This window comes from Poecilia reticulata, linkage group LG6 (genome assembly GCF_000633615.1).
Source record: "Poecilia reticulata strain Guanapo linkage group LG6, Guppy_female_1.0+MT, whole genome shotgun sequence".
NCBI classification, from domain to species: domain Eukaryota; kingdom Metazoa; phylum Chordata; class Actinopteri; order Cyprinodontiformes; family Poeciliidae; genus Poecilia; species Poecilia reticulata.
Window position 1 is genome coordinate 30,848,482 of NC_024336.1, and position 21,400 is coordinate 30,869,881.

At 42.5% G+C, this 21,400-nt stretch overlaps 1 protein-coding gene across 5 annotated transcripts in view; it reads left to right on the forward strand.

Annotated features, from left to right (window-relative positions):
* phf21ab (PHD finger protein 21Ab) overlaps positions 1-20,250 on the forward strand; it is a 30,929-nt gene extending 10,679 nt beyond the window's left edge. The window contains exons 7-19 of one of the 5 annotated variants that reach the window (XM_017305323.1): positions 1,378-1,530; positions 2,419-2,658; positions 4,699-4,797; positions 6,185-6,532; positions 7,176-7,286; positions 7,387-7,438; positions 7,528-7,607; positions 7,881-7,941; positions 10,481-10,587; positions 10,921-11,076; positions 12,481-12,556; positions 13,680-13,783; positions 14,066-20,250. In XM_017305323.1, coding sequence (XP_017160812.1) covers positions 1,378-1,530; positions 2,419-2,658; positions 4,699-4,797; positions 6,185-6,532; positions 7,176-7,286; positions 7,387-7,438; positions 7,528-7,607; positions 7,881-7,941; positions 10,481-10,587; positions 10,921-11,076; positions 12,481-12,556; positions 13,680-13,783; positions 14,066-14,713 — 2,235 coding nt within the window. In that variant the 3' untranslated portion in view covers positions 14,714-20,250. Of the gene's footprint in view, positions 1-1,377; positions 1,531-2,418; positions 2,659-4,698; positions 4,798-6,184; positions 6,533-7,106; positions 7,287-7,386; positions 7,439-7,527; positions 7,608-7,880; positions 7,942-10,341; positions 10,365-10,480; positions 10,588-10,920; positions 11,077-12,480; positions 12,557-13,679; positions 13,784-14,065 lie in introns of all 5 variants that reach the window. The other 4 variants (XM_008412658.2, XM_008412657.2, XM_008412661.2 and 1 more) reach the window with 4 other exon arrangements.
* The last annotated feature ends 1,150 nt before the right edge of the window (positions 20,251-21,400 follow it).

The following is a 21,400-nucleotide window of genomic DNA, read 5'->3' on the forward strand; positions in this document are numbered from 1 at the left end:
TTTGCTAAATACCAGAAAACTTGGTGAGATTTTATTTGAACTCCACTGTAGAGTGTTGAATTTGTATTCACAAGATATTAAAAGAGCAAAAAATAAAAAAGTGAAAGTAGTAATTTTATTACTTTATGCTCATTATTTTGACACTATTGTTTCTGTAATCTCAATTCAAAGCCCAAATAAATATAAGTTGTCAAACAAGACAAGTGCACTGACATCACGCTGAACTAAGTAAGGAGTGCATTGGTGGAAAAAATGAGTTCTTCAAAAACCAAAAATGTAATTAACTGATAAAATCGATTTATCACCCTAACTTAAATCTGGTGTTTCTGGTTTAAACTCCTGTTTTAAGTCGCCACACTTCCTGGTTTGGTCTGTTTTTCTGTCTAAGTCGGTCTTTGTGTTGAACTGCTCCTCTGATTGGCTGGAAGCGGGGACTTCCTGGTTTGAACCAGGAAGTGAATGAATGGTCACTCTGAGAGTGATCTGCAGGTCAGCCTTGGACTCTCTGCTGTTTCTTTCTCTCAGCCAGTCTTCGATCTGCCATCGCTGCGTTTGCTTCAAGCTGTTGCCGAGCAACAGATGGGCCTCTTCCTCAGCTTCCTGTTTCCATGTGACCTTCTGATTCTGAGCTGCTGTCCTGCTAACTTGGATTCTTCTTCTGATGTTTGCTTTCTTCCGTACCTAGCTCTCTTTCAGGGAATATAAGGAGACATTTGGCGTTCCTACAGTCTGGAATAATCCAGAATCTGATTTCTATAGTTTTTATGAGCCTGGAGAAATGTAGAAGAAGAAATTATGGATTAGAAATAAATTTTTGTCAGACTTTATTCCTGTTCCCACTGTCCAGAACTTCTTTTCTTACTGACTTCGTTCCTTGTAACATTTCTTCCCTCCTTTCTTTTACCCGTCCTTCCTTTTCTTCTTTGTGTTTTTCAACACCTTCCTCCTTATAATGTTCCTTCCTTCCTTGTAACCTTCCTTCCTTCTTTCTTTGTATCCTTCCTTTAGTCCTTCATTGTATTTGTTGTTTTTTGTCTTCTTTATGAATTTATGTCATAATATAAAAGAAGATCATTTAACACTTAACAGAAATATTGATAAATGATCAGTAAACTGATTGTTTTCAGTATGGACTGAAAAGAGCCTTCTGGTTCTGGAACTGAGGAGTTCTGGTCCAGGTCGGGTTTAACACGAGCCCAGTTCCTGTTGCTGCTCATCAGTGTTTTTAACGTGGTTCCTTCCTGATAGACTGAATGCATCTCTGACTGTGTTTGTATAAAAGTAACAAACTATAATAAGTGTTTACAGAGGGTTGGTTTGATCATGTGGACATTTCAGAGGTGAAAACTGATTTTTATTTGTTTTGTTTGTGTTCAGAAAAAGGTGGTGGAGCAGCTGAGGAAGGAGCTGCTGGTGAAGCAGGAACCAGAGGCCAAACTGCAGCTGCAGGTTCAAGCTGCTCCAGTAGGGGGCGACCTGAAGCCGACCAACCTGCTGCAGAGCCAGCAGATACCTGGAGGACTGCAGCAGGTGGGTGACCTCCGCCTCTCTGCTCTGATTCAATTCAGTTTGATAATATTTTATTGATTATAAAGATGCAGTGTGTAACTGTTATATAAAAAAAATATATTTTATATAATTGTTAAAACTGTCACCATGTCATGACAATCTAATCTGTGAAAAGACTGATTGCTATCTGAAGAAATTCACCACAACGAACCACAACAACCAATCACAGCCAGGAAGAGGGTCTTGGTGCTGTTAATCAACTTGTGTACTCGCTGCTCAGTGTGCTAATGGGCAAAACACAATTTACAGTTACAGGAAAACTGTTTGTCCGCTGCCATCGGTGGCCATGCTAACTAGCCTTAGCATCACAACAGACTCTGGTATGGTGCTAAATTGGGGTCATAAAGTTTGTCCAAAAAAATTTCAAACTTTGGGCGTGAAAATTTATTTTGAAACAAAAAAAACTTGAAACCAAAAATAAAGTTTTGAAACGGAAAAACAATTTCAAAATTACTCTTCAAATTCAAGGTTTTTTTATTTAGTTTCATTTTCAAATTTATTTTTCATTCTTTTGGGACAAACTTTATGCCAGTAATTTAGCTCCATAGTATGCTAGCTACAGAGAGCAAGGGAAGAAGCGAGATGGTAGCCGAGTAGCAACACACATGATTGACAGCGCTAAGACCCGCCCCCTGGCTCTGATTGGTTGTTTCTTGTTAGCACTGGGAGAATCAGAAGAGCTCAGTTTTTTCACATCTGTCTCATACTGTCGCAACATGGTGACAGTTTCAACAAACATGTACAAAATATGTTTTTTACAAAAATTACATACTGCAGCTTTAAATGTTTTACTCTTATTAAGTCTTCAGATTTAATCCCGAGTTAATCCGGGTGAATTTCTCTGAACAGACGCTGACGGTCACGCCGGTCCTCACCGCCAAGACCCTGGTGCTCAAAGCCGCCGCCACGCCCGCCCTGCCCGCCCTGCCTGGCGCCATCCTGTCGCAGCGCCCGCCCACCGTCGCTATGGTAACCACAGCCATCACCAAGCCCGACTCGCAGAGCGTCCCCATCAACCTGCAGGTGGCCAGCCGGCTGACCAATCAGAGCTCGGAGCCCGTGCGGCTGGTGTCCAAGAACGCCGTGGTGGTGAGTTCGTCGCTCCGCGGCTCCAGGGCCAGTTTGTGAGCGCCGGGTGAGACGCTCCCGGACCTCAGACGTCTGGAGCGAGTTCTGCCAGGCTGTGGTGTGAGTGGTGGCCGTTCAGCTACTGCCAGATGGAGTCCATGAGAAATTAGACGGTTTATTTCTGATCTGCTCACCATTTGCTGTTTGTCACAAAGGAATCCATTTTCCCTAACTCTGCAGCAGCTTTACTTAAAACTGACCCTCTGAAGTGAGTTTCCACCAACAGGCCCCAATAGATCGCACAAAATGTTAATGTAGATATACATCAACCTCAACCAACCTCATGTACTCGCTGCTAAATGTGCTAATGGCGCAGAAACAACTTAGTTACAGGAAAAAAGAAAGCATTTATCAGCTGTCATCAGTGGCTATGCTAACTAGCCTCAGGATTTACAACAAGCTAGTCTGAAAAGTGTGGCGTGCATTTATATTTAGGCTTGTCACATTAACAAAGTTGTGGCCCCTAAAGTGATTTTATTTGCCCCCTGACATTAAGTCAAGATGGTAAAAATTTGGCCAATGAGTAGAAAACTGATGATTCATGAAATTGGAAATTGTTTAGGCTATATGATGGTATACAGATTAAATTTTTTAAAATTATTGTTGAGGTGAAACTAAACAAAAAAAAATATCACAAACTAATTTTTGCATATACAATATCTTAAAAGTGTGGCGTGTATTTATATTTAGGCCTGTCGCAACAAGTTTTTCTGGACAATAATTTGTCTCAGAAGTTAGACCGATAAACAATAGTATTGTTGTTTTGATACCATTTTGATTAAAATAATGATAATAGCATAATAATCCAACTATGCCCTCTCAAAAATCAAATAACTTTCAGCCCTTTTTGTGTTTTGGATCTTTAATTGTACACAAATTTCATAAATTTATTGTAGAGTTAGACAAAAAAAAATCACAAACTAATTTTTGCATTTTTTATGCAAAAATGGGAAGTTTAAAAGTAGTTTAAACTTCTCGGTCTTGGCCCCCAGGGCAAAAACTTTGGACACCCCTTCTTTAGATTAGATATTAAATATATTCATGCAATGGCCTAGTCAAAGTTCAGAACTAAATCCATCTGAGAATCTATGGACATCAATGTCAAGATTTTCTCCAAGTACAAGAACAATTTTGCAAAGAAGAATGAAGAACATTTTGTTTTCTAAAGCTTGGGTGGTTGAATGTACAAATGCATGCCACACTTTCCAGATTTTGATGTCTCCTTTTCTGTTAAAGGATCAGTATTGCGTAAAATTGACTTATTTTTTAAGCTTTAAATCATGTTTATAATGTTATTCCCTCATCAAAAACATACCTAGAGTTTTGCTTTGAATGTTTTATGTTTGAGAAATCCTTTAATCTCCATAGCAACCAAACAGCTTTGCTAAACGCCTGGTTGGACATAGCCCCGCCTTCAAGGCACTGCTCCTCCTTAAAGCTGCAGTTCCCAAGTTTCTGCCTCTCTGAGCAGCCTTCCATACTCCTTCAGACTAGCCAGCAGCAATTAGCAAACACCTGGTGGATGTGATGAGCTCATAGCAGCTTCCTCTCAGTGAGACGCTGGTAAAAACGTTGTTAAAGGGTTAATAGAGGAGCGATGTTGTGACTACTTCCTGAAGAGCAGGACATCTTAAAGAGACAGAGACCCAATTTCAACGCATTAAATTATGATATATAGAGCATTTTTAGAAACATTTTTTAACAACTGAAGTTAACGTAGTTACTTGATTGTTCTTTAAAATGGCACTATGTGCCTGGAAAACACCTGACACTGCCCCTTTAACTAAACTAATTTGTGGTGGTCTGCCATATAAAGCTCTAAAGAAACGCAGAGTTTTGGTTTTACGTAACAAACGAAGCTAAACCGATGTCGGTGCGGATGCATCTCAGAGGAGAGTCGTGTTGTGACGGCAGCAGTCGGTCGGTCGGTCGGGTTGATCAGCTCACAGCTGTGGGGGTGTCAGACCCACAGACCCACATTCTGCTGTGGTTTTGTCTCAGCTGCAGGCCACCACCACCTCCTCCTCCGCCCAGCCAATCAGAGTTCCTCAGTTTGTCCCTCCTCCTAGACTGACGCCTCGGCCCACCTTTCAGCCACAGGTGCGTCCCAGAAGCCCCGCCTCCACAACCTGACCTCCCCCTACCCCCCTCCCCTCAGACCAGTGTGTGTGGCCCTACCTGAGGTGATGTGCTCACTCTCCAGCAGAGGGCAGCAAAGCAAACACTCCTGCCTTGCTCCGTGGCACTAAAACATCGTTTCTCTGTGCCGCCTCATCCCTTTTCCTCATGTTGTGCTTCTTTTTTGGTTTTTTTCCGACTGACCCCTGAGCAGGTGGTTGTGGAGGGGTCGTGACCCCCTCTGGCTCTGTGTATGCGTGTGTGTGTGTTGACCTTATCGTGGTGACGGTTTGTTCTCCTGCAGCTTCTTGGTATTTTTTCTGTTTCTGGCTGTTTGTGTGTGTTTTTCTTTCCTTTTTTTAAATTAATCCTGGAAGTTGAAGCGGAAATGTTGACAAATGTTTGAGCTGAGTAACGCCTCTGGGAGCCGCCGCGCCCCCTGGTGTCTGCAGCACGAACTGCAGCAGGCACTGCAGAGACCAGGAGGAGTCAAAGTGGTAGAGATGAGCAGCACAGCCTGGTTGTAGTGATCAGCCTAGAGCTGGGCGATGTGGATTAAAAATGTACTCGTTGCTCAATCACTTCAATCACTAGTAATAATTTGATGCTGATTTGTTAGAAGGTGAAGTATTTCCTTGTGTGTGAAACGGATAGCATAAAACATAACTTCAAGATGCTCAATATTCCTTATATTAATAATTTTTTTTGCCTGTTGGAGTTCTCATAAAATTACAAGTTTTTTTTCTTCTAATATGACCACTGTACTCTGGCAACATTATGACTTTATTCACAAAATGAAATATCTTAGCCTGACCTTTATATTCAGTGATAGAGTTGACTTAAATTTAAAGTCCAAATAAGTAGAAGATGTAAAACACGAAACAAGATGGCCGCCATGGGTGCGCTGACATCACTCTGAACTTTTGAAACCCAAGGAATTCATTGTTAAAAAAAAATCCCAATTTTAAAAAAATGTAATCTCCAAAAATCAAAAATTGTTTTGTTGCCCAGCCCTAGATCACCCTTCATTGAGTCTTGAACGTTTCTGTTACCATGGTGATATGATACCTGCCCAGCTGAAGACGTGAAGGTAGCGCAACTGAAAATACCAAAGATGGCACAAAATGGAGCTTTAACGCTGACAGAGAGGATAATTAGATCAGAACATGTTGAATATCTGACAGTGGAGAACAGGAATACTCAGGAATATTTACAAATACTTGGGAATATTTGGGAATACTCGGCGTCCTGGAAGCCTGTGGAAGTTGGTTTCAAGAGCACCAATCAGCCTGAAGATCTCCGAGTCGTTACCCAGCCATGTCTGATTTCCACACGCGCCGTTTCCTGATTGGTTGTTTGTCGTCAACAGGTCAGGCCGAGGCTGGCCACACCCACCAACGTCCCCATCGCCCCGGCCCCTCCCCCACCCATGATGGCGGCCCCCCAGCTGCTGCAGAGGCCCGTCATGCTGGCCACCAAGCTGGCGACCTCGCTGCCCTCGGCCGCACCCATCCACCAGGTCCGCATCGTGAACGGGCAGCCGTGCGGCAAGACGGGCGCCACCCCGCTGACCGGCATTGTCATCACCACGCCCGTCACTGCCACGCCCACGCGGCTTGCAAGCCCCGCCCAGGCTCTGACTAACCCCGCCCCTCTCCCCATTCCCCCGCCTACAGCCCCACCCATCCAGATCAGCAGCCTGATCTCTGAACCCAAGGTGAGAGTCCATGGTGCCCATCAGAGTGCTACCTTCAAGTAGCTGCGTCTCCATTACAAACCTGCACAAAACTTTAATATTCCACTAGAAAAAACACAATTTCAAAATTCTAATTTCGCAACAGTAATTTGTTAGACAGCTACTTTTACTTGACTAAAAATATGTTGAAGTAATGCTAGCTACTCTTGAGAACAATTTTTGAGTACTTTGCCCACCATTGGGTATGAGCAGCGCTACAGAGGGTGATTAGCAGCTCTAAGCCCCTCCCTCTGGCTCTGATTGGCTGTTTCTAGTTTGCAGCTTGTTTTTTCAGACCATCTCAAATCAAACTGTCACAACACACTGACAGTTTCAACAAATATGTAAAAAAATATTTAGTTACTCCAACTTTAAGCAGATTTATTTTCATAATTCCAGTTTGCACAGTTATGAATAGAAACGCAGCCATTGCTGCAGTCTGGGTGCTATTTGCATATCTGTAAACCACATGAACAGTCTGGGTTTTATTTCAAGCACCATGTGAGTTCTTCCAGTCCAGGGTAATTTCTGATTGGTCCTGGTTATCCTCCTGCAGCTCTTCATCTCTCCAAACCTTAACCTGCTGTCGTCACCTTCCTCCTCCTCCTCATCCTCCTCTCAGCAGACTGTTAAACTGGAAGCAGCAGAACAGAAAGCAAGCGCGGTTAGCCTGCCGTCCTCCTCCACTCCGCCTCTCTCTCCACCTCCTCGACCCAGAAAGGAGGAGAACCCCGAAGTGAGACCAGCAGAACTCGTCATACTGAAAGTTTTCTCTTGGTTTATCCAAATTTGAACTCCTCCATGTGCTGCTGATAAAACCGCTCTTCCTCTTTCAGAAACTGGCCTTCATGGTGTCTCTGGGCCTCGTCACACACGACCACCTGGAAGGTGAGCGGCGCTCCGGGCGGCTGCTGGTCCAAAAGCCGCTACAAAACAAACGTTTTCGGCTCTGAAACTTCTGCTTTCTGTCCTCGCAGAGATCCAGAGCAAACGGCAGGAGAGGAAGAGGAGAACGACGGCCAACCCGGTGTACAGCGGAGCCGTGTTCGAGCCTGAGGTAACGTCGATTTGAGCACACAGGTTTATTTTAATCAGACCTTTTACCAATCCCTCCTGGATGCTGATGTTTTTTATGATTGTTACAATCTAACATGACTGATTTTGCTGCACCTTTGCTGCATCGGTAACTCTAGGTGAAATTGGTATATTAAAGATGACTTTTGTTCCTTCTGGGTTAACTTGCAAATTTTCATTTTAGTTTGGACGTTAAACCTGGAAGTCAGAACAAATAAAATCTGCTGTTGATCCAGTTGTTCTGTTTTTGTTTCAGAGGAAAAAGAGTGCAGTGAGTTACCTGAACAGCCCTCTGCACCAGGGGACCAGGAAGAGAGGTCTGTATGAAACTCAGAGACCGACTCCCCGTCCAAACCAGTTCCAGTCTGTAGAGACTAGATTTATTAACACGCTTTGCAACTCCTCCTCCTCTCCTCTACTGCTTCCTGTCGCTTCCGTCAGGCGGATTTCTGCTCGTTTGTCAGAGCGCTTCCATGAACAACCTCAGCGAAGTCGGAATTTGGTCTCCTCGTGTGTCTGCGGCTTTAAACGACGTTCAGTTGAATCCAAACATGCTCACATACGTGTTCATTGAGGCGTGCAGTCAGATGCACACATGAATAATCAGGGAGAGAACTGAGAGCTTAGAAAGTAGCTTTGTAATAAAAAAATATACACAATCTGTAATCAGAACGTCAAAGCTCATTTTTCAAATTTTGGCTAAAAATCTGAATGTGATAGAAGATGTAGGTGTGGTAACATCCTCAGGCTGTTGTCCACAAATTTATGAAACCACTTTGATCAGGTGGTTCAATAGAATAGTTAAAATAGTATTGAACAGTACTCTTACTGTTCAATAGGTTCATGCAAGCTAATCAAAAACAGCCATTTGGTCTATGTTTTTATTGGGTAACGCTAATTAAAAAGTTAGTTGTGCTAACCCTAAATCACTAATCATAAACATTAGTTCTGGGCTATACTAACACGGTACTTAGCCGAAGCTAACGCTAAAGTGCTTAGGAAATGGAACTGTTGGGTAAAATGTTACCCCACTTCAAAATAAGAGTGTAAATATTAATGTCTAATTACTTAAGTTGATAAACAAAGCTTTAACTCTTTAGCACATGTTGAATTAAGTGAGTTAGGGTTTAAATGGAAAATGGTTTAAATGAAGTTAGGCTATAAATGGAAAAGGTTTGTGTGTGCTAACCGATTTCAAACTTAACAAAAATGCAAAAGCAAAATCAAAGAAATTAGCTACGATATTAGCAGAAATGTGCCTACCATTGGTTCTCGGTTTGGAACGTCTCAATAAGCTCTTCACTGATTGGATGGGAGGAAATCTGAGGGTAACTGCACATTACTATGGTGTTTTACCAACACCTAATGGCACTATACTTTATAAATACCAAGTGGAGTACAAATTAAATCCAAAAGGTCTTTCCGTACGAAGCTCCTCCCTTCCTTCGGTCTCCCAGCAACCAGCACAGCTGAGCTATGGTGCTGGTGGACTAATGGTTCCTGCTTGAGTGGCTCGCTGTGGTGGGCTCAGACTGGTTTCTGGAGCTCTTTGATAAACATCCATAAATCCAGTTTAACCTTTTAACAGAAATGCATCCTGGGATCTGAAGGCGGTACTAATGTCTAATCTAATTTCAATAATAATAGGAAAAAGGTGTCTGTTTCTGACAGTCATGCTGATGTGGTCCAGCTGTAACACGACTAACAGGCTGGTGTAACATCTCATTGGTCTTCGACTGGGGGACTGTACTGGTTTAACAGGAAGCATTTTAAACCTAATAAATGGATGAATGTTGTCGTTTTAACTCGGAGCTAGACGCTAACGCACCTTTAAATGGATCTCAGGTCCCATTTGTGCCCTCAGAACTGTAAGCTTCACTACAGCTGAGGTTCTGACCCGCTTGATGGGGAGATGAGACGACGGTCAGACTCTCCTGGTTTCATTTACTTGACTTCCTGTTTGTCTTTTAACTTCCAGCCTTGTTAAGTCTCCACTGTCATTGGTTCACGACCTGATGAGAATAGATGTCGCTATTTATTAGCCAATCAAGGCAGGTTCAGTGACGGGTTAATGAAATCTGAAGCTGGGCGTACACTGCACCGTATTTTCAGTCATATTCAGCTTGCAGGGTTCAATAATTCACACGTTATCACACTGCATCTGCATTCCCAACACGTTGTAGCCTTGAATACGGAACCATGAAGAAGAATAGAAGAAGAGAATACGAAACAAAATCATTCTTTTTGGCAATATATATATTTTTTTACTGTTCAGAACTGTTGATACGAATTTATTTCGATAAATTCGTATTAAGCTTGGTACATGCTTGACCAAGCTTGTGAAGGTATTGGTGTATTTAAGTTTGGTGTACTGATGGTTATCAAATAAATTTGTAACTTAGTACACTTATGCCATTTTTTAAAAATTTTTTAATATATATATGTTGGTGTGGCATTGGCTGATGCTAAACCTCAGATATCGGTATCGGAAGTGAAACAAGTGGATCGGTGCCATGAAACGGTTGGATTTTGGTCGCATTTTTCTGCGGTTTGAACGTAGCTGAAGTTAAAGACAAATAGGGCGTGAGTTTGGTTGGGAGGTGTTACCTGAGCAGGTGTGCTGGCCTGTCTGTAGCTGCATGGAGCTGGTGTCGTTCACTAACACTGCTGTCTGTGCTTCTGACTCCTCTTCCTCACTGCTCCCTGATTCATGCTAGCCAACGAAGACTCCCTTTCCAAGGTATGTCATACAGACGCTCTGTTTTTTTTTTGTCTTCTCCCCCCTCTCCATCTTTCTTTTTTTTTTTTTTTTTTTTTTTTTTTTTCCGTCTTTGTCGTCTGTCTCATTCCACCCAGGTCGCCCACCCAAATTCAGCAGCGTCCCGGAGCTGGGCAGCCTCACCCCGACCTCCCCCTCCAGCCCCGTCCGTCCCCTCCCCCTGCCCAGCCCCGGCTCTGGGGACGTAAGTAACGATGGGGGAGACGGCGGACGCCCCCGTCACACGCAGCCCCGCTGTCGCCCATTCACACACACCGCCATCACTTTGTTGTCCATGTGGTAACCATGAGCCATCACTTCCTGTCATTCAGCCTTACAAAGTGAACGGAGTCCATGAATAACACACACATCCTAACAGACACACACACACATCCATCAGAGCTCTAAACGAGACCAGCTGTAAACTAAACCAGATCACGGTCCCGCCCCCTCCCCTCCGCCCCGCCTCGCCCCGCCTCTCCATGCAGGGTGGGTGGGGCTCCTACGGAAACTGATTTGGTCCAATTCTTCCTCGCAGGGAGACATCCACGAGGATTTCTGCACTGTGTGCAGACGCAGTGGCCAGTTGCTCATGTGCGACACGTGTTCTCGTGTTTATCACCTGGACTGCCTGGATCCACCCCTGAAAACCATTCCTAAAGGCATGTGGATCTGTCCAAAATGCCAAGACCAGGTAACCGCAGCAGCAGAGACTGATCCAGGGTCAGGGGAGCGTTAGCTGTGCTCTAGTCAGGGCTGAAGCGATTAATTGGATTAATCGTGATTAATCGATTGTTGAAATAATCGCCAAATAATTTTGTAATCGATTAATCGTTAACTGGAGTTTACAGACTCAAAAATAGGCCATTTGCTACACAGTCAAAGCAGTAATTTATCCAAAACGGTATAAAAATACATACATTTAGCATTTAAGATGAAATGATGTTCTACCCAAAACTTGATTTGCATAGTTTTAGCTTCACCCGGTTAAAGGTTTGTTGAAAAAATATTTTATTAAAAGGTCAGAATTATGTAAAATCAACTTTTTTGAGCTTTACATGATGTTATAATGTTATGCCCCCGCCCCCATCAAAAACTTACCTGAAGTGTTGCTTTGATTCTTTTATGCACATTTGAGAAATCCTTTAATCTCCATGGCAACCATTCAGTTATTCAAAACGCCTGAGTGGACCTAGCTCCGCCTTTCAGGCGCAGCTCCTCCTTCCAAGCCTACGCCTTGCAGAACAGCCCTTTCTCTGCGACTCCCCCCCTCAGTTCCTTCAGACTAGCCAACCGCAATTAGCAAACACTTGCTGTGCTCATTACATGAGCCACTTCTCAGTTCAACCCTGGTGAAAATGTTAACGGGTTATCTTCCTGAAAGATCAGGAGTTTTTAGAGACAGAATTCAATTTCTAAGGCGTTTAGATTACAAAGTCAAATTTCTTTAGTCATATTTGATATATACAGCAGTTTTATAACAACCAAAGTTAAAATAGTTACTTGATTATGCTATAACATGCCATAATGTGTTAGGAAAATACATAATACTGCCCTTTTAATAACCTTTTGCTATCCAAGTATTAGTAGGTTAATAAAAAATATGTAATCAGTCAAACACTTTGTTGATGAGTCAAGCAGAAAGGTCTTGATTTTAAAAGTATTTTTTAGCTGCTGATACATGCTTTGCTATTTACTTTTTCTTATTTACAAAAATGTTTATCTGAAATTTTTAAATATAGTCTAATGCATAAAAAAGGCTTAAATGAAATTTCTGCAGAATGTCAGTTTTTTTTTTCCAATTATCAAAAATAATCAATAGTTTAATTGCTAACTAATAAATGGTTATCTGTAATATTAAACGCTGTTTCAGCTGTAGGACTGTTCAGTACTTTGTAAGCATACACATGATGCAGTACTGTTTTTTTTTTTTTTGTGCTTATGTCTCATTCATTGTGTCAGTTGAGGTTGACATCTCACGTCCATCCACTCCATCACCCGCTCCCCGTCAGTCCCACGCAGCGTGGAGGCTAACCTCGACTCTTTAAATCTGTTCTGGGTCTCAGCCTTTGTGACACCCCTGAGCTTCTCCCCTCAGATCCTGAAAAAAGAAGAAGCCATTCCCTGGCCCGGCACCCTGGCTATCGTTCATTCCTACATCGCATACAAAGAAGGCGAGTCTTCCTCAGGGTTCCTACGGGGGCTTGAAAGCCTCGAAAATGCTTGAATTTCAAGTTTGGAAAGTGCTTGGTTTCTGTTTAAAGTCATCAAAAGTGCTTGATATTCAAACTAAGTTTTGTAACTCAAAGTGTAACCTTTGAGTAAAAGTAAAAATTTGTAAAGTGTTGTTTACAGTTGAAACCAGATATTTAAATTGGTCCCATTATGCAAAATTCACATTTTGGAGGTTTTTTTGTACTCCTGTTTGTGTTTCAAATGGTTCTAGAAACGGAACAAGCGCTTAAAAAATAAAATCCTAGCTGTTTTTTGGCAATAAGTTAATGTTTTTTGGTTTATGAAACTGCAAAAAGACCAGTTTCACTAGTCGCATTCCAGGGGCACTACGCCTGTTACCTAGCAACCATAACCTAGCCCAGCCCTGTTACCTAGCAACCCAAGCAGAGTTCCAGCACGTTTCACCAGCTAGTTTTGTTGTTGATAGACTGTTGTACTCCTGATTGGCGGAACAGTGTTCTGTTGTTTTTACATGTTTGATCAAGCTTGGTGTATTTAAGTGTGCTATACTGGTACAAAGTTATCAAATAAATTAGTAATTTAATACATTTATGTCTGATTTATTTATTTATTTTTTTAATTTTTTTTTTTTTTTTTAAGAAACATTTTAAGCCAATTTAGCACTGTTTGTTTTTTTCTGTTTCGGATCAGAATCTACCAATATAAACCTCAAATATCTATATCAGTATCGGAAGTGAACAAAGTGGTTCGGCGCAGCCCTAACTAGCATCCAGAAACCAATTGCTGCATTCTTGTTGCTTTTGCAGGAGGCTCTGCTTCTGCTTTTCATACACGGTTGTATATTTGCGCATCTGTTTGTAGCCAGTTTAATGTGCGAGTGTAAGTGTTGAGGTGGCCAGAGCAGCTCGAATTTGAATTTAAACCAGCAAAAGGCCCTAAGACAGCCAGTCACCTTTAAAGTTAATAAGACAGACATTTTTGTTGTCATTGTCTGAAGTTAAATCTGATTAAATTTCTCTCATTTTACACAAGTACCAGTTATTAAAATAATTTTTATTTCCTTAACTGTTGCTAAACGGCCGACTCTGTTCTGTGTTTCAGCTAAAGAAGAGGAGAAGCAGAAGCTGATGAAGTGGAGCTCGGAGCTGAAACTGGAGCGTGAGCAGCTGGAACAGAGAGTCAAGCAGCTCAGTAACTCCATAACGGTGAGAAACTGCAGCTTTTCAATAAGATATCTAGGCTTCTTTTAAGTCATTAACTCTTGAATATAAATGAAAAAATATATTCCAGTATCACTTGAACTTATAAGACGACATTTTTCTCATAAGTGGAAAAAAAAAATCTGTTAGTGGAATTTGTATTAGTCACTAAAACTCCTTGTTTTATAGAGGTGATAACATCCAATGATACATTTCTGCTACATTTCCTCTTAGTTTTGTCAACAATTTTTTGCCTGTCTGATCTGATTCGGCTGTTTCTTTCTGCAGAAGTGCATGGAGACCAAAAACACCATTCTGGCTCGTCAGAAGGAGATGCAGCTTTCCCTGGACAAAGTCAAGCATCTCATTCGCCTCATCCAAGCCTTCAACTTCAACCAGGCCCTGGCGGAGACGGAGGGAAAGGACGTCCGGGTGCAGGACGGCGCTCGGGTCGTTGTTGGCTCTGGAGCTGCAGCTGAAGTCGGTGCGACGGGGAAGCTGGTGGTGAGCAGCTCTCTGGTCAGCAGCAAACAGGAGGAGCAGCAGACAGAAACAGCAGCAGCAACAGGAGGAGGAGGAGACGGCAACAGCACAGTGCTGACTAACTGCCCCGCTGCTGGGGCAGGGGTTGCGCCGGGGTTAGGGGGTCACACAGAGACCACTCCTTGTGTGGAGGTTCAGCCCAAGCCTGAGACTGAGGCAGCTCCTGCGGCTCCTGCAAAGGTTGCCACCACCAACGGTACGACGGAGCTGCCGCCATGCCCTGCCCACAGCCCTGCCGCCGCTGAGAACAAGATATCTGCTGTGAACCCTGCAGAGACGGCGGTGGAGAAGAAGCAGGAGGAGCTCAGCGACGGCAGCAACAACAGCAAAACCTCAGAACCCTCCCAGCATTCTTTGCCAGCTCTGCTTAGCAGTTTGGACGATAAAAAGTAACGCTGCGTCCCTGTGGTTGCAGGAAGTCGAACATATATATTAAAAAAAGAAAAAAAAGACCTTTGCTTGCACCGCACGGTGCCCTGAAGTTGCCAATCTGTATAAATGTTGTTTGTTTGCATTGTATTGTCAGACTGTGTCAATGGTAGATGTACAGCCCAAGTCACGTGACTCTGGGAAGACCCGGGTCATCATGCCAATTAGTGATAGACGTCATGGAGGGAACACTCAAAGGAAGATTTTCTTCATCATCACACCGGTGTGTGCCTGTTACAGTGGCCCCTGTGTTCTGTTGACGGCTCCAAGGAGAACCCAGAACATGGAACCAAACATCTGCGGGGGGAGCTGGTCCAAGAAGCAGTGTTGTAAACGTTTGTGTACTGAAAAGAGAACCTGTTTGCATCCTCGTCCCGTCGACCCTGACGGGAACGGCGCTCCACAGTCCGAGTTCTCGATTAATTTCCTCACCTGAAACCAAACCAGAACCCAATCAGGACTGATCTCTTCCAACCCGAAGGCTTCAGTTTGATTCAAGCTGTCATCACAAAACAAAATTGATGAGGCAAATGTGACCATGAAGTGTGTTTTCAAAACTTGATGTTTGTCACCCTTTTCTTCACTAGTATGCTCTCACCAGGCTCCACCCACTTTTTGGTCAGACTCCGCCCACTTTTTGGTCTGACCTTGCCCATATTCTGCATCAGCTCAGTTTAAATTTGATTGGGTGAAAAGTTATGACACCCTTTAGTTCAGGAGGAGTTGCAAACATTTTACTTTTTTTTTTTGTTTTATATGAAAAGAAACTAAATGAGTCAAACACATGAGGTCACTCCAGCCTTTTATATCTATAGAAAAGTGTTGCGACTGATCATGAATTTAACAACCGAAGTCAAATGCCTTATTGGATTACTTAACTCAAAGGTGTCCAAAGTGTGGCCAGGGTGCCATTTGTGGCTCTTGAAATTATTTTGTCTGCCCCTTGACTTCAAGTCAAGAATGGTAAAAAAATTTGGCTAACAAAATGGAAAACAATTGACGAGCCAAACAAATTGGCATTTGTCAGTTCTTTTAATAAGAAACTGGTCCAAAACCTATTTTATGTTTTGGATTTTTAATATTATATAGATTTAATTAAAGTGTTATTTATTTTTTGTAGGTAAAACTAAAAAAAAGTCGCTATAAACTAATTTTTGTATCTTAAATTTAATGAATTTTGTGGCCTGCCAGTAGTTTAAATTTGCTCGTTTTGATCCCCAGAACATTACTAGTGCAGGAAGTCCAAACGATATATTTCCAAACTTTTATCTTCAGCTTAAGTTTTGACTTGAGCTCAGTTTGTTGAGTTACCACCTCTTTATAGGGGATTTCACCTTGTCAAACAGTTCAGAGAACATTTCAGGGTCCCCAAAGGTCCCACCAATCAGTGAAGGAAGGTCTAACTGGGTTTCCTTTACAAGTGAACTCACACTGAGTTGCAAAGTTCCTTTGAATCATACTGAAGCCTTTGAAACTTTAAATTAATCCAAAAATAGTCCAACTCTGTCTATTGACCCTATCACCCACCATCATCACTTTCCTTGCAGTCCTAGGTTTTGTACCAGGGTCTCCCAGTGAAGGCTGGGTGCAGCCCTCTGGAAGACTGTTGTTCCCTGATGGACTCTGGGTTGAACCCCGATTTGGTCCCGGGATGAGGACGAACAGGAGCGGTAGCCTAACAGATGTTCTCAGTGGTGTCGGTCAGTGTAGTGATTGAGTTTTCATTCGTGAGTCGTGTGTGTGAGCGTGTGTGTGTGAGCGTGTGTGTGTGTCAACTGTGAGCACTAAATGTGAATTTGCAATATTGCAACGTCAACACACACAAACTCTATCTGGGCTGTTTGTTTTTTATAGGAAAAGATATTCAGGTCTTCCTAGTCTCCAGAATAAGTGCTTTCTGTTCCTGAACCTGCTGGACTGGCATCATCATCATCACCATTGCCGTCGTCGTCATCATCGCCGCCGCCGCTGGGCGGTGGTGATCGTTTGAATCCTGAACTGCCAAAATCCTGATGTTGTTTCCAAATTCAGCAGGGACTCGTCCTCTTACTTTCCTCGAAGATCAAATCATCGGAAAGATTCAGATGCAAAGTCCCGGCCGAGACAGGAGAGCGTTGGGAACAATAACCACAGCAGGACGTGTTCCCGTCCTGAGGAACCGAGGAATCTGTTGGAGGTTAAAGGACGACAACACAATTCCTGAGATTAAAGCACAAGCTTGCTGCATTACAAAGAAGTGCTGAAGAGCTTTTTGTACGTTCCCGTGGAGTTAAACAGAGTATGCATCTCTTCATTGTCGTGTGACTTCCCCTTACATTGCCAATATTTCCCCTCGGTGTGACTCTGAGGCTGGAGTCCGATTAGGAGTTTGTCCCACTGAGTCTGGCTTAGAGCCAGACCATGAAGCCGATGGTTATCAGAGCAATTGATCGGAACATTGACAAGGTGAATAGAGATTAAAGTTGCCTCCATTTATGCTGGAGACTTTAGTTTTACTTGGGGTTCCTTTGGTTCTCCGATGTGCTCACTCCTTCCTGAATGCGAGGAAATGTTTCAGACTTTTTTAGGAGAATTCCCTCTGAAAATTCTTTTTGTTACACAAAATCAGTCCAGAAGTATATATCGCCAACTCAAGTCCTCAAGGGCTACTGTCCTGCTGTAACTTAGATCCATCCCTGCTCCAACACGCCTGAATTACCTCCTTACCTTGTCATAAAGTACTGCTACAGTACTTTGTACCTCGAGATAACGAGGCATTTGTTTGATTCTGGTGTCTTGGAGCAGGGATGCATCTAAAGTCAGGAGATACGCCTTGTTTCCATTGAGTGGTGCAATTAGGGACACTATTTGGTCTGTTTGAACCGACTTGTACCACAGCATTCCTAGGCTCCCTTCAGTTGTAGGTCTATGGGACAATAGTACAGTTACGGCAGAGATACTTGTGTCACACCACAGTCCATTTGGAGAATATGCGATAAGCATGAGACGTACTAGTAAGTCATATTTGTTGTTGCCTTGTAATATTGTGTTTAGGGTTTAACCCTGCCAGTCTAGTGTGAGTCCAATTGTTGATGGAAACTCTCCCTTGAGAATGCCGGTCCATTGTTTGGGGGACACGAGAAATACTAGCAAATCACATTTGTCGTTGCACTTGCATGAGGCAGTATTAGACATTTGTGTTTGATCCCACCTGTCTGGTGAGAGTCCAACTTGTGGAGGGAACGCTCTTGAATATACCGGATCATGCCTCAGTGCAAACAAGGCAAAAGAGGCGTCCCTGCTCCAGCACACCTGAATTACTTTCTTAGCTAGTCATAAAGTTCTGCAGAGGCCAAGTAAAAAATCATTTTTGATTCTGGTGTCTTGGAGAAGGGATGGATCTGAAGTTGAAGTTGAGGGCTGGAGTTATAAATCGTTACCACAGAGCGGTGCAGTTTGGTATGCTTTTTTTGTCTGTTTTCAATGAAAAAGCAGCCCATAAAATCATTCCGTACCGCACCATTCCTGGACTCCCTTCAGTTGTAGGTATATGGGACAATGGCACTGTTGATTGGGGCACAGAAAAACATCTTTGCTCAAGACATACTAGTTCTCAACGTTGGGCATTTGGATTTAACTTCCTCTGCCCATTGAGAGTCCAACTGGTGTTTTCAAACACTTTCCAACATGAATAAACCAGACAATAAAATGGCGTACTGGACCGTACCGACCAATACCATCCCTCTCAATGAAAGCGAGGTGCTAGAGACCTCACCTCTAAGCTCATCAGACAAATATCCCAACACTTCTCCCAGAAAAGACCTGTTTCCTCTCATGATGGTGGGAGTGAGCTCCTGTTTGGGTGGTGATCTGTTGCGGGCGTCTTAGTTTTTATTTAAATTCATATCATGCAGACTCTTGTGAGTGAATCGGCATATCCCAATGGCACCTGGTTTTCTCCCATCAGCTGCACAGACTGCCTTCATTCCAAACACCCCAGAGAAATATGTGTGTGTGGAGGGTGTGTGTGTGTTGGGTGTGTCCTGTAGAGTTCAGCTGATCTGACGGAATGAGCCAGACGGGAAACCCAAGTGTCCCCGCTTCCTTTTGGGTCCCACTTGTCATGTCTAAATCTCCATTGGGTGGACATGGTTCTCATTCCGACCCGTAGATCCGATCGGTCATCAGGTCTCTAGATCCTTCCCTCTGTACAGTAGGTACCTCTGAGTGCCTTTCTTCAAACAGCAGATAATATTTGTCTCTTGACTTGCACTGTGACTCGTAAAACTTAACAAAACCCTCCGGGATCGCCCCCCACCTGACACCGAGCCCTGTCCACGATAGCCCCGCCCCAGAGGAAGCTGCGCCCCACTCCGCAGGCTGTCAGGAGTCGATGCAAGCTCGTCACTTCACACCAACCCGTTTGATTTGACCACATAGTGTTCTGTTGTCCATCCCTAGAAGTTGCCTTAAATGTATTTTATTTTCTGGTGAAATGTTCAGATTTCGGGTCATAGGGGGTGGGGTTTGTGCAGAGGCAGTCTGAGATCTCACTCTGATCCGTTTGTCATGCACTTTTAGTTTGATCAGTATTATCAGAGCAGAGATGGGTTATGTTTTATTCTGAAAAGGCCCCCCCACCCTCTCTTTCTTCCTGTCTCTTATTTTGGAGGAGGGATAAGTTTGCAGGATCAGGTCACATGACCCGGAACGCATTTCGGATGAACAAACCTGGGCCCAGCCAGCATCACCTGTGCTCGCTGTGGTGCAGCACATGCCTTCTTATGCAAGTTTTTATACCAACCTTTTTTATTATGCATTGCTTCGGTTTTTTTATGTTTTTATGTGAAACTTAAGTCACCTTTTTTCTGATTTTCTCTGAACATTCTGGCATCTCGATGCCAAACGTGTGCATGTGTTTACACATTCAGGTAGCCATTCAGGGTGGGTTTTCCCGGACAGTGCCGAGAGGTTTGCTTTTATTATGGGGGGGGAGGGATTCTGTTGCAGTACTGCGAGTGACCACCGGGGGGCGGACTGGAGCGAGAGTTTGGCGCCATCTCGGCTCTCCTTTTAGCTTAGCTTTTATTTAACTGCCGTTGCTGCGTGGAAACGGGGCGTTGAGATCTAAAATGCTCCTTAATTGAAGTCTGGAAGCGAATATATCCAAAGAACTCTGCATATCATCGGGGTGTGAGTTTTCTGCGTCGTCCATCGACTGTTTGTGGGTCACGCTCGGGGGCTTCCGCGTGGGTCCTGGGGAGGAGGTTTGCTTTTCATCTTTCGGTTTTAAAGCGATCAAGTCATGATTGTGGCCTTCTAGTATTCTGTGGGTTCATGACGTCATTCACCTGTTGTTCCCGCTCAGCATCCATCCATCCATCCATCCATCCATTTATCCTGTCTGGATCCTCTACACCTGCAGCTTCTTACCTCATCCACAGCTGAGTCCATTGGGGGTGTGTTGAGTGCAAAAAATCTGAAAAATACTACAAAAAAATAAAAAATACAAAAAAAAAAAAGAATCTAAAAAATGAAAAGAAGTCTTTTTCTATCTTCCATTTGGTGAGATGCATTGTAGCGATCAGAATAAAGAAAAAGTTCACCTGGTGTGCTGAATAATGTGTAAATTGGTTATTACACAATCTGAATATTTGTATAATTGTTTGTATTTTTTCATAATGATTTTGGAAAGGAATGTGTTTATTTTTTTGACTTCTGTTCCAGATGTGTCTTCTGTTGGCCTGACATTGTGACTGGTCTGGTGGGATTCTTACCTCTGTATTGAGCCTCTTCTGTGATGAATTCTTTGTATGCAGTGTTTAGGAAATACTGTAGGGAACATGGGGAGGAGTTGATATTAGGAGCATTTGATCAATTTGTATTTATTTATTTTATCATTTTGTTAAAATAAATTGTGAAAAACAAAAAAAAATCATCTTCTGAAATTATTTATTTTTCAATCTACCTTTAAGTAACACTTACTCGATTATATCATGAATTAAGGAAAATAAATTGAAATTAGCTCTCTGTATTGTTTGTTTAATATGCGGAAAGATATCAGGAAATAATAGCATAATAACTCAGTTTTAATTGTAAGTATTGAACAATAAATTAAGTGAATTTGTTCTCAAACAGTAAGTTCTGTACAAATACAGAATAAACACAAAATATAAGTTTATAAACAAAAATATTTAATAGTTAAAACTAGTTATACTCATAAACCAAAATGAGAGGAATAAGAAAAACAAACTACAAAACGTATAGTAGGGATACCACTTTTTATGATCATTTATTGTTTATAATTATTGTACTTTATCTTAATTTTATGTTCACTACTGTCCTGCTTTATCAAAATTACTGTTTTATTTTAATTGACCTCTTGGCCAGATCACCCTCTTAAAAACGACCTTTCTTGAACTTTATGAATTCTTATCTAATTAAATGAAGGTTAATTTAAAAAAATAAAACAGAAACTCCAAGAAAATAATGCAGAGATATCAGTTTAGCATAGATTTGAAGACTCAATGTTTATCATAAGGAATTTGAAATTAGGCCAAATTAGCCAGTTCATAATAAAAAGCAGAAAATAAAACATTATTTTAATAAAACAGAAATCGAAAAGGGAATCGTCTGTGGAGTGCAAACTAAAGATTTCTGATTTTGTTGACA